This window comes from Phalangium opilio, unplaced genomic scaffold (assembly GCF_054372755.1).
Source record: "Phalangium opilio isolate 3A_F unplaced genomic scaffold, DU_Popi_V2 ptg000038l_1, whole genome shotgun sequence".
Taxonomy (NCBI): Eukaryota; Metazoa; Arthropoda; class Arachnida; order Opiliones; family Phalangiidae; genus Phalangium; species Phalangium opilio.
The window spans coordinates 4,640,643-4,652,829 of NW_028324161.1; the positions used below are offsets into that span (position 1 = coordinate 4,640,643).

General features: G+C 39.0%; 1 protein-coding gene across 1 annotated transcript; it reads right to left on the bottom strand.

Annotated features, from left to right (window-relative positions):
* Nucleotides 1–8,380: 8,380 nt before the first annotated feature.
* Nucleotides 8,381–10,375, bottom strand: LOC149682745 (zinc finger BED domain-containing protein 4-like). The gene is made up of 2 exons (XM_089834385.1): nucleotides 9,953–10,375; nucleotides 8,381–9,865 (listed from the first exon to the last, which is right to left on the bottom strand). Exons 1-2 carry the CDS (start codon nucleotides 10,373–10,375, stop codon nucleotides 8,381–8,383), a joined length of 1,908 nt encoding a protein of 635 aa, XP_089690511.1.
* Between the last annotated feature and the right edge of the window lie 1,812 nt (nucleotides 10,376–12,187).

A 12,187-nucleotide genomic window follows, 5' to 3' on the forward strand; every position in this document is an offset into this window, starting at 1 on the left:
ATTGGGTTATTAGAATCAACTTAAACGCGTGCATCAAGACTTTAGAAACGGCAAAGAAAAATAAAATTTCCATCACAAATCCGAATGAGTTATCGGATTTTATACTGAAATATATCTTACCTTGCAGCGAAAACACGAAATTGAAAAATCTATTTGAAGAAAAGTTGTTCGAAAATTCGTTAACCATTTACGGGAGATTGGTGTTATTTTTCGACGGATTTGACGAAATTAGCCCGACTTATGATCGCCAGGTCATAAAAATTCTACAAGCGTTGATGAAAACTCGTGTCGAGAAAATTATAATATCAACTAGGCCATATACCAAGGAACAGTTGGAAAATTGTTTCAGCTGTTGGGCCCATACTATGGTACCATTTTCGAAAGAAGATCAAAAGGAGTTCAATGTTAAATATTTGCAAAAATATCATAATTTTGCGAATATAGAATTCCCGGGAACGCTTGAAGATTTGAACAAATACGTCTCAACATCAATTGACAATTTATCCAAGTCTATAAAAGATAACGAAAGACAGTTCATGGGAGTCCCACTGCAATGCAGATTATTAGCGTCATATATGCTCCGTGACAATTCAAATGGACAATTAAAAGTGATTGACGAAGTATCGTTAATGGATTTATACGAAAATTTCATTGAAGGTAAAATGGGAATTTACGATACCGAAAAATGTTCCCCGACGGAAGGTAACGTAGCTGCGAAGAATGCTCAAAAAAGTATGAAAACACTAATACTTCTGAAACACAGACAATACGCTCTTCAACTTTTACTGCCTGAAAACGTATATGAAGAATTGAACTATCCCGAATTTGAGGATGAAGGTGGTCAAGTTGAGAATTCACTTTTAAAGGCGGGAGTTTATATCGGAAATCTGACGTTTATACATCGAACCTTTGCTGAATATTTTGTAGTGGATTACCTTTTGTATCTAGCTAAAATTACGGAAAGAAAAGCAGGCGCCTGGAATAAATTATTAATTTTGACTCGAGAAATAATGTTAAATGCGGGATTTACAGTGATTCGAACCTTCCTCGATGTGCTCATTCGAAATAGCAAAAAGTTAAAGGAAACTGAGATGATTTTACGAAGTTACGTCAAGTTCTTACACAAGAATTATCCTCAAAAGGAGTGCTACAATGCCTCGAAAGAAACCGTTCTACACGTACTAATTCGCGAAGGTCAACTTGATACACTCAGGAACTTGATCGACATTTTATCCAAAGATAACCAAAGCCTGTTAGAGTCTTTAGTTCAGTATCGGGAAAGACAAAACGAAAAAGTTGAACGGTGGAATTCTGATGGCTCCCGTGGATTATATTCGGCTTTGTACTGGGCTTGCCGGTTTGGTTATACCGAAGTAGTCGAGATGTTAATAGAAGCCGGAAGTGACGTCAATCCACTAGAGTGTGATAGATTTAGTCCATTGTATGTAGCATGCAAGTTTAGTCTTATGCAGAATGGTGCCGATGTTGAAACAAGGCCTGATATAGGTAAGTTCCAATGCTTTTATTTGTTTCTGCATTCATTAAAATGCATTGTTTTTTCATAGGTAATTTATTTCTTGCCAAAATGAATAATACAGAAATTCTCTCTTATATAGTTGGTTATAAGACTAAAATATTTTATCTACTAATTGTTTTTACTGAATTTTATGTCCTTATATTTAAAGACACCAATATTTATATTAGGGATATCAAAAACAGCCCTATTTAACCAAAAACCGTTTTTCAAATCCGGAGCACCGACTTTTTCGGTTTTTTAATTCTTTGGTTAAAATCGAAACTTTTCTTTTTTTTCGAGTATATAAAATTGAAAAAAGGCCCGTTTTCCGTTGTTCTCCAGCATCACTATTCACGTTTCGGTCACTTGATTTTTATGCCCAGTTCTTTGTAGTGACGCAGCGAGTCAGTGACGTCAGTTTATTTGCGTGATTTCTGAAGGGTTAAAAAGGGTGGTCGCCCGTTAATTTTCACACCTTGAAAATCTATAGCCCTTTTCCGCATAATTTTCGTAACTCATTTCCGCACAGTTTGCAAATAAATCATTTTTATTTTCTTGTTGATTACATTTTAAAATCCTCAAACTTATGCTGCCGGCCCAAACTAAAATGTGATGTTTTATGATCATAAATTTTTGATGCTATTTAACGATAGATTTATTTTTTAATGCAGTTTTTACAAACGGAATTAAAAAATGCATATTTAAATTATATTTTTTTAAAAAACATTCTTTGTTTAATAATCCTTACGTTTATCAATACACTTTTCTATATCGATAGTTTTATTGTAATGATCAAATCACAAGATTAATAGCAAACCTCCTAACCTAACCCTAACCAAAACCGAACCTAATCAACAAGAAAACAAAATTGTTTTATTTGCAAAATGTGAGGAAATGGGTTATGGTAAAAAATGGTGAAGTGAAATTTCTATGCAAAAACTGCGCAAATGGGCCATAAAAAGGGTGCGGAATTGGGCTATGATTCTCGAAAATTGTGCGGAAATGGGCATCCTCGAAAAAAAGCTTCAGTGTTTCGTTACTCCTCACACTGCTAAGTGCTTCTGTTTTTGTCAATTTTTTTTTTTTGCGTCAAACTCGGTTAAACCGGCCTTTTTCAAAAAGCAGTTAACCGAAAACTGGGTTTGTGGCAAGTTGATATCCCTAATTTAGATGCGACACGAGTAATCTTTCTGGTTCCACGCTTACTAGAGTACTCAGTACCCATTCACTTCTAGCCATTCTTTCTTTGTGTAGAGTTGTAGACGTGGATAGAAATATTCTCAGTGTCGCTTCTAATTGTTCGTGAAAACACAACTTTACTTCGTTATTAATAAGTTAAGGTTTCATATTTGCTTTAATCTTTCTCGTGGAGTATTATTAACCGTTTAAAATGCAATGATTCCCCAACTAACTTTAAACTTAGGAGTTCATAATAACGCCCCTTCGGGGGGGGGAGAGTATGAAACTAGTTAAAAATCCAGTAACAACAAAGTGTCAGCCATGGCCAACTTAGATAACCTTAGGTTTTCCAAGAAATTTAATTTCTCCGCCTTAAAAACAACCCCAACTTTGAATGTTGATCATTCGTCAAATAACGGACGAAAAATTATGAAATCAGTTTCAAAATAAATTAGAACATACTTGACTTTTCATTTAAAATTCGGCCACGAAAAAAATCGGTAAATATATTTTAAAAATGCTCTAAAACCGAGTCCACTTCCAAATTTTTTTCCCCATAGAAAAAGCATTACGAGAAAAACTGGGTTGTAGCGCACCTAACGGTGAAAGCCGGAACTAGGGGCGATTTTGCTTGTCTTTTTTAACACGGGTCTCGAGCAAAGCAGCGGTGGAAATTAAGCATTGGCTAAGAGGATGGCTTTTCGATGGTTTCTAGTTTTATACAAAACATTTAAACGATCGTCATTAATGTTTTCTTGTGATATGTGTCAGTTAGAATTCTGCGGTTAAATTAAATAACAAGGGGGTTATTATGAACTCCTGACTTAGGCTATACTTCGGTGCGTGGTTAGTTATACATGCTCTTTTTTAACTAGAAATGACTCGAAAACACCGTGCCTCTTCAAGCAACCACGTTGAAATTATGCAACTTTTAATAAATGCCGGTGCTGACGTGAACTGTTTGAACTCTGAGGATAGTGAGACCCCGTTACACATTGTTTCATCCCAGGGTCAAATTGACGTCGTGAAATTCTTATTAGAACGCGGCGCTATTTACGATTTAAAGAATGAGAAGCGTGAATCGCCTATACACTTAGCCGCTTTTGGGGGCCACGTTGAAGTCGTGAAATTCTTACTAGAACGCTACACTAATTGCGATTTAAAGAATGAGAAGGGTGAATCGCCAATCCACTTAGCCGCTTATGGGGGCCACGTTGATGTCGTGAAATTGTTACTGAAACGCGGCGCTAATTGCGATTTAAAGAGTGACAGGGGTGAAACGCCAATGCACCTTGCTGCTCTTTGGGGCCACGTTGATGTCGTGAAATTGTTAATAGAACGCGGCGCTAAACACGATTTAGAGAATAACAGCGGTGAAACGCCAATGCACCATGCCGCTTTAGGGGGCTCCGTTGACGTTGCGAAATTGTTACTAAAACGCCGCGCTAATTACAATTTAAAGAATAAATATGATGAATCGCCAATACACTTAGCCGCTTTTGGGGGCCGCGTTGATGTCGTGAAATTGTTAATAAAACGCGGTGCTAATTACGATTTAAAGAATGAGAAGGGTGAATCGCCAATGCATCGTGCTGCTCTTTGGGACCACGTTGACGTCGTGAAATTGTTACTAGAACGCGGCGCTAATCCAGATTTAGAGAATAACAGCGGTGAAACGCCAATGCACCATGCCGCTTTAGGGGGCTCCGTTGATGTCGTGAAATTGCTAATAGATCGCGGCGCTAATTACGATTTAAAGAGTGAGCGCGGTGAAACGTCAATGCACCTTGCCGCTAAAAATGGCCACGTTGATGTCGCAAAATTGTTATTAGAACGCGGCGCTAATCCCGATTTAAAGAATATCGATGATGAAACGACAATGCACCTTGCCGCTTCAAGTGGCCTCGTTGATGTCGTGGAATTCTTACTAGAACACGGCGCTAATTACGATTTGAAGACTAAGGACGGCGAAACGCCAATGCACCGTGCCGCTTTTGGGGGCCACGTTAATGTCGTGAAGTTGTTACTAGAATGCGGCGCAAATTCCGAGTTAAAGAATGAGGAGGATGATACGCCAATGCACCTTGCCGCATATGGGGGCCACGTTGATGTCGTGCAATTGTTACTAGATCGCGGCGTTTATCCCGAATTAAAGAATATCAATGATGACACGCCAATTCACCTTGCCGCTTTTTGGGGCCACGTTGTTGTCGTGAAATTGTTACTAGAACGCGGCGCTAATCCCGATTTAAAGAATATCAATGATGAAACGCCTTTAGACGTAGCTGATCTACATCATCATCATGATGTAGTGGAATTGCTTAGGACATATAGTGATTACTCTAAAAAGGGAAGCAGTGCTGGATTAACACCCTCCGGGGCCCCTATTGACGGAAATTGAGTGGTTAAAGTATGGTTTTCACTTGACCGAAAAAAACTACTTTTAGCTGGACGTCAAAAGTCAGATTTGCCTTTTACGTTGTCGCCCAGAGTTACAACGTTTTCACTTAGCGTAGTTCATGCAAATAATGGAACCAAGGCTTAGCAGGTAAATTGAAGACTGCACTAATTGCGGCTCATCTATTGTCTTTCTTTTTTGCAATGTCTGTTTCTAATATCATACACCTATTCAATATCCTTTCCGATCCCTCCCAACCTTACTTTGAGGCTAACCATTCCTCCACGCGCGGTCACTCTCGAAAGCTATACATTAAGCTTCCACGACTTATCGTCGTTAAACAGTCTTTTTTTTTTACCGGGTCGTTCCCTTATGGAATTCCCTGCCCAATGACATTGTAAACTCGCCCTCTGTAAAATCTTTTAAATTTAAGCTAAACAACCACCTCTCTAATATGTAACTGTTTTTAACTCTAATTTCCTGATGTATACTTTAATTTATATTTTTAATATGGCCCATACCTACCAACTATGTCACTGTTTTTCCCGATACTCTTATAGTCTAATTTTAAATATGCCTCACGGAGCTGCTATGGCCTGCGCCCTAGCTCCTTAAAAAACCAGAAAAAGAAAAGAAAAGAAAAAAAAGAAAGATTTGGAACTTAGTTAATAAAAACATGGCGGACCGCGGACGGCCTCTTCCGAACACGCGTGGTTGAAAATGACGTCACGACTCTAACATATTGCAGATTGGCTGGCGCAGAGCGTTAACGTTGAACGCGGCCGAAAAAATAGAAAGCTAAAATCGCCACACTCAACGTAATTTCTGTCCAGCGTAACTATGTTTTTTTCTCGGTTGTCGCTTGACGTCTGGTGAAAAGTCGTGATTTACGCCAAGTGAAAGAGTATAAGTGCAGTTTACCGGCCACTAATTTAAATTATAAATTAAGTCGATATTCGTGTTCAGCACCCTCAAATTAGTCAGAAGCAAAGCAATTTGTTTTTCAGAAAAAATCTTGTTTAGTGAAAAAATAATTATGAAAACATTTTAAACCATGCCGTTTAGAAAACCTGTCTTCAGTTAAAATTATGTATGAAGGCGCCCTAGGTTTGGTTCATGTTATATTAGGTTTATTGTAGGTTCAGGCCAGGTTAGGTTATCGTGCTGTTTGAAAAAATATTTCACTTTAATACATTATTTTTAATGTTTTGTAAACAAATTTTCAGACAAAAGTTTTCAATTGTTTGTTGCTATTAAGCTATTTAGATGGTTAAAAAAACACGAATATCGACTTTTGTTTATTGATTTAAGTTCTAAACCTTTTATTATTCTTTTCTAAAAAAATGGGATATGAAATTTAATTTTGTTACTAAATTGGTGTTATCTTTTTTTATTATATGGGCTATAAATACTTCAATACAAAATCAGGGATAGATTTATTTTTTTAAGACGGAATGCACAACGTTTTGGCCTTTACTGCAGTCCGACTCATAGCCGAGTATATAGCCCCTTCTTTCAACACGTAACCAAAAAATTAAATTATCTTATTGGCTCACTAAAACTACGTATTAGTGACGTTGCTGACAAGGAGGGCCAAAAATACGTAATTCCAGTTTACCTCTGTCGCTATGAGAGAGGGGGCTCAGCCCCCTCTGGGAAGCTGCGTTTCATTTGGGTGCCACTGTGAGTCGGCCGAGACTTTTCCCCCACGCTCACTCTTTTGACCCTATAAGGAACATATTAATGGCCTTTTGTTGTTGAAATAATAGAGTTATTTTAGTCTATTTCACTTTTTACGATCAGGTCTGGATTTACATCGATATAGAATATATATCCTAAATTCCTACTAAACATTTTCTACTATACATATGGAAGTAGTAAGACTATATTCAGATCGCAAATAGGAGGACGGAGCGACCGAATTCTCCAGGAGTCTTGGGCCGAACCAAACGGACTCTTTTATATTGCAGGGAGCCCAGAGGTCCTATAATTACTATAAAATGCTATATATCTGAACCTGTCCCATATTATCTAAAATTTCATGAAAGGATCTATTACATCCTATACTCTTGACTTAGTCTTATATCCTATACTCTTGACAAAGTCGAAGTTTTCGAATAGTTAAATTCCAAATTTGTCAAAATTTAGCTCTTTCATCGAGATAAAACTTAAAGATAGCGAAATTGCGGAGCTCGTTTCGCTCGCTCTGGAATTTTTACACATAGTTTGTTCATTAAATTTTGTTTTCGAAGTAATATCTGATTAGTTTCTTTTTGAGATTTTTCTCACAGTTGGAGCTAAAATAGGTTTACATATGAGGAAATCTTTTTACTAAAATTTCCTATAAAACAGCCTTTTTCTACCATAAAATCCTATATTTCATATTTTCCTATAAGGAATAAAAATTTTTGGCTTAGCTCCCTTGTGTTGCCTTGGGCCCCAGCCCCCCCCCCCTGGGAAAAATAATGATCGGCGCCCCTGGTGCCACGACGCAAGCTGCTCGCGCTATAGCGCAGCGCCCGGGAGCACGGATCGAGTGGGCTATGGTTGTACAGATAAGCGTCTTCACAGGGGTTCAAAATGGAGCCGTCTAAATTCGAGGGTCCGGTAATTATTCGGGAATTGTTTTTAATAGCAATTAAGAAGGTAGTTAGTGAATTTGGTGCCAGTGTTTTGGATTTGGAGTACATCTGTAAGGGTGAAAAGTGTTCGCTAATTCTTTCTTAAGCCAATCATGTCTACTATCCTCATGATTTTGTAAACGAATTTGATGAAGTTAACCAAGGCTTAGCGAATGGTCAGGAGTTTTGTGAGCTTAGTGTTTGGTTAAAGCCTGTTCGTGCTGTAATATCTATGAAGACTTTTACTCAATTCTAACTCACTTTTAATTTTCTTGGGTCTTCCCCGTTTTTTTTCAGTTGCAAGCCCTATGTCTTGTGTAACTTCCATTTTTAAACAATGTTCTTTCAAAAATTACAATCCGAGCCCATTCCAACTTGGCAGACGAAGGGGCCCGGATATACATACAACGCCATAACGAAAATAATAGGGATGCAACGATGCATCGGCCAAGAATCGGCTTCGGCCAGAATCGGCCACTTGGCCGAATAATCGAATCGGCCGATTTTTCAAAGGTAATCGGCCGATTTTTTTCGGCCGACTCTTTTAGGTTAGATCTGATCTTTTGAGCTAGTATAAAGGAACTAACAAGTTTGCAATTTAACAAATAACGTAAACGTGTGTTACTTTATTAAAAGTCTTTGAAATTGAGTTGGAATAGTAGTTTATTAGTACATATATTTTAGAAGTGGAAGGTTATGGTGAATGAACGCCAGTTTCTCAGCATTTTGTGGCAGCAAACGGTTTCGATGATCTTCGTAAATGTTTCCTGCTTCCGAAAATAGGCGCTCGCTGTAAACACTGCTTGCTGGAGCACTGAGAAATTTTTTGGACAAAGATCCCAGGATTGGAAAAGTTGACTTGTTAATTTTCCAGAAGTGGAACGGACACTCTTTGCGTCCAATCAATGCTAGTGCGGAATATGAATTCCATTCGGATGCCAGCTGTTTTTGTTGCGGCGAGGGCTGTGACTCGATTTCTTGCTGTGATGATTCTGATCCAGCTTCATTAAATTGGCTCTCATTGTCAGTTGTGTCAGCGATTTCTTCGTCAAACATTTCCCAGAACGACGCGTGACGGGCTATTTTTGCAGGTTGCGGCCCTTCTACTTGTTCAGGAGCGGGGCAAGTTTCATCTGTCGAGACGTTTTCCTCCAACTGTTCCATTTCATTTTGAAGAAATTTTGTAACTAGTTCCACTTTACCCTTAAGGAATGCCATCTTGAATCTAGGGTCCAATGCCGTCGCCAGGACGAAGTGTTTGTTTAGATACACGTCTTTGAATCTTTTGTCCAAAGCTTTCTTCAATGTTGCTTTCATTGTTCCAACGCCTGCGTGAACAGGATTATCTTTACTCAGGAAACGATTCAACGTGACAAGATTAGGAATAACTTCAGATATTATGGCATAAGAGCTGCTGACTGATCTTGTAATTTCTTCGAATGGTTGTAGAAGGGCTAATGTGGCTTCAAGAAGTGACCATTGGTTCTGTGTCAAATCCTTTACATTGGATGATTCCGTGGCAAAAAGCGCAATGCTTCTCCTTTGCTCAGCCAATCTGTCAAGCATATAATATGTTGAATTCCACCGTGTACTAACGTCCTGAATGAGCTTCTTATGATCCATGCGTAACTCAGTTTGTATTTCCTTGAGACGAGTGCAGGCAACTGAAGAATGATTGAAGTGTGTCGCAATTCTTTTTGAAACTGCTATCATATCACCAATCGCTCTTTGGCTTCCAATTGAGTCGCCAATTGCCAATTCCAGTGTATGAATAAAACAAGATTCAGACTGGAATCCAGCTTCGTTTACCCCTTTGACAAGATTTGGTCCATTATCTCGAACAATAAGATGGAATTTCTTTTCTTCAATTTTCCAGTCGTCCTTCATCCGGGCCAGCATGTTCGCAATATTTTCTGCATTGTGCCTTTCAGGGAAATGCTGCACGCAGAGCACGGCATGTTCCAATGTAAATTCAGAGGTTAGCCAGTGACCGGTGAAACTAATGAAGCTTTCATTATTATGGTTTGAAGTCCAGATGTCGGTTGTGAAGGAAATAAACTGAGCCATATCGACCCGCTTTTGAATTTCGTTTCTGCATCTTTGATAAATATCAGGAATAATACTGTCACTGAAATATGCCCTAGATGGCACCTGTCCATTTCAAAATTCATCGAGTTAGTTATTGTTTCGTTTTCGTTTTCGTTTTAGCTATTAGTACGAAATGGAGCTAATACCTACCTTGTAGTTTGGTAAAATTTTATTTAGAAGGCGGTTAAATCCCACATCTTGCACCATTGAGAACGGTTGGTTATCCAAAGCCATCATCTCGCCAATTACGTAATGAATTTCTCTTGCTCTGTGATCGTTAATGTTCCAAATCTTCTTCTTATCCAGTATGGTTTCGATGGCTGGTTGACGGAAATGGGGCTGTTGGCTTGTTAAGGTCGGTGCGGGGTCAAGTTTTTTGGTCATTTGTCTAAATTCTTCATGATGTTTTCGCTCTAGATGTGCCCGCATGTTCGTCGTGGTTGCCGACTTACCCCTGCCGCCCCGAGATAACACTGATCCGCATAAATTGCAGACAGCTTTGGTGTCGTCGTCGTCAGAAATCTGAAAGTAATGCCAAATGGCACTTTTCCTTGATGATGAACTAGCAGCCATTCTTGATGAGTCGATGCTCGATTATTCTGAGAGACTGATAATCTCTCTTTCGGTAGTCGGTCAAAGAAAATATACGCTCCGGGAATGGAAGGTATGTCTCGGGGTTGGGCTGATCAAGGAACTTCCGGTCTATGCAATTTCAAAGTAGCCGGAAATACCTCCGTCAACCGAGCCTGCCTTTGGAGCGTACTAGGAGGGGAGAGACAAAAATTTACACTAGAGGAAGCTACAGTTTCCATTCCTGGGGCGTGTATCTTCTTTGAGTCGGTACACTCAATAATTCAATATAGTAGAACTTGAGCGGGAGTGTTGATTTAATGTTTAAAAAGCAGTCATACAAATGGAAGGGGAAAAAACGTGAGGCTAGGAATTTTATTTTTTATCTCTCTCCCTCGTTTCAGCTAACGCGCGGTTCCCACACTACCGTTAGCTCCCAATCCAGTTGAAAGCCGGTTTTTAAATTTGACGCATGCGCGTGCGCGTGGACACCACGGCGTGTGACTGAGCAAGCGCCGGAGAGAGACGAGTTTAGACATGAAGCGAACCAACCCGCCAATTCACTTTATTACTCCCTCTCGCTACTTCGGATAGACCAAATTCTCCGTCAGCCCCCCCTTTCAAAAACGTTACCAGTACCAGTCGCTCTCTAAGAGCGTGGCGCACATGCGCAATCGGCGCAACCGAGAGAGAAAAAAATCAGAGAAGTTTATTTACGTTATTACAAAGCTACAGTAACCACGCTGAATGCTGATCTATAGTCTAGTGTGAGCCTCTAACCGTATTTTCGGGTTTACCCTTTTTGAATTTCCTTCTCAACGGATCACGTGACGTGTTACTCCTCGGCTGTGCGCCGAGGTAGGTGCGCGGGAGAGCCTTGGTGCCCGGCCGTTATAAAGTACCTTCCCCCTTCTATCTTTGACTATCCTTTCGATTTGTGCTCACTGCTACTTCCCACCCGTTCCACAAACAATGTCGCTCTATCAAAGTCTGCATTTTATTATTGTCAGCTATCCCTCTAATGTGTTTGGTCACTTTGGTGTCATTTTCTCTAGCGTGTATTCCTGCGGTCCCTTGTTTACTTATAGTAATAATACTTGAAGTCTTGAATGCTACTTCTTGTTTTTAAAAGTATGAGAAAGGAAAGAGGCTTTTTTAGGAAATGAAACTTAAAACTCACGCTTTTATAATAATCAAAAACAATTGTAGCAGAAAGAATGGACAAAATGTGTGTTGAACTAAATGAACTAGTATCTCGGAAACCAAACTAGATAGATTATTGTCCTTAGACATTTTTGACAAGTAGCACTCCTATACCAATGCCTAAAACGTATAACCTTGAGGCTTCGGCCGATTAATCGGCCGAAGCCGATTTTTTAGAGACCGATGCATCGAATCGGCCGATTCCGAAAAATTACGAATCGTTGCATCCCTAGAAAATAAGACCCGCCTCTTCTTTCATATCCCTCCGTCACGGGTAAGGGGGTCGTGGACTTGGACGCGCACCCGAATAACCCTGTTACCCATTCCGTCTTAAAAAAGTAAATCTATCCCTGACAAAATTTAATGATTTATTCATAATGTTTTACTATCTTTTTAAATTGACCTTGTTAAATAATGATACAATCACAATTATAAATTTTAATTTCTTGATAATAATTTTATTTTTGCAAAAATTATTAATCTTAATATATAGTCAAGGTTAATTGAAATTAAATTCTACTTTGATTAAATTCTTGCTTTCAAATATGGTTTACTAGAAAATGTTGATTGGAAATTTTCTTTTAGGGTTTTCTTTTACAATACACAATCGAA

What these genes read in the sequence shown, in the direction of transcription:
- LOC149682745 (XM_089834385.1), bottom strand. Translation starts at nt 10,375, where the DNA reads ATGGCTGCTAGTTCATCATCAAGGAAAAGTGCCATTTGGCATTACTTT. An exon ending in AAATTTTACCAAACTACAAG is followed by an intron (nt 9,866 to 9,952) that starts GTAGGTATTAGC and finishes TGAAATGGACAG; the next exon opens with GTGCCATCTAGGGCATATTT.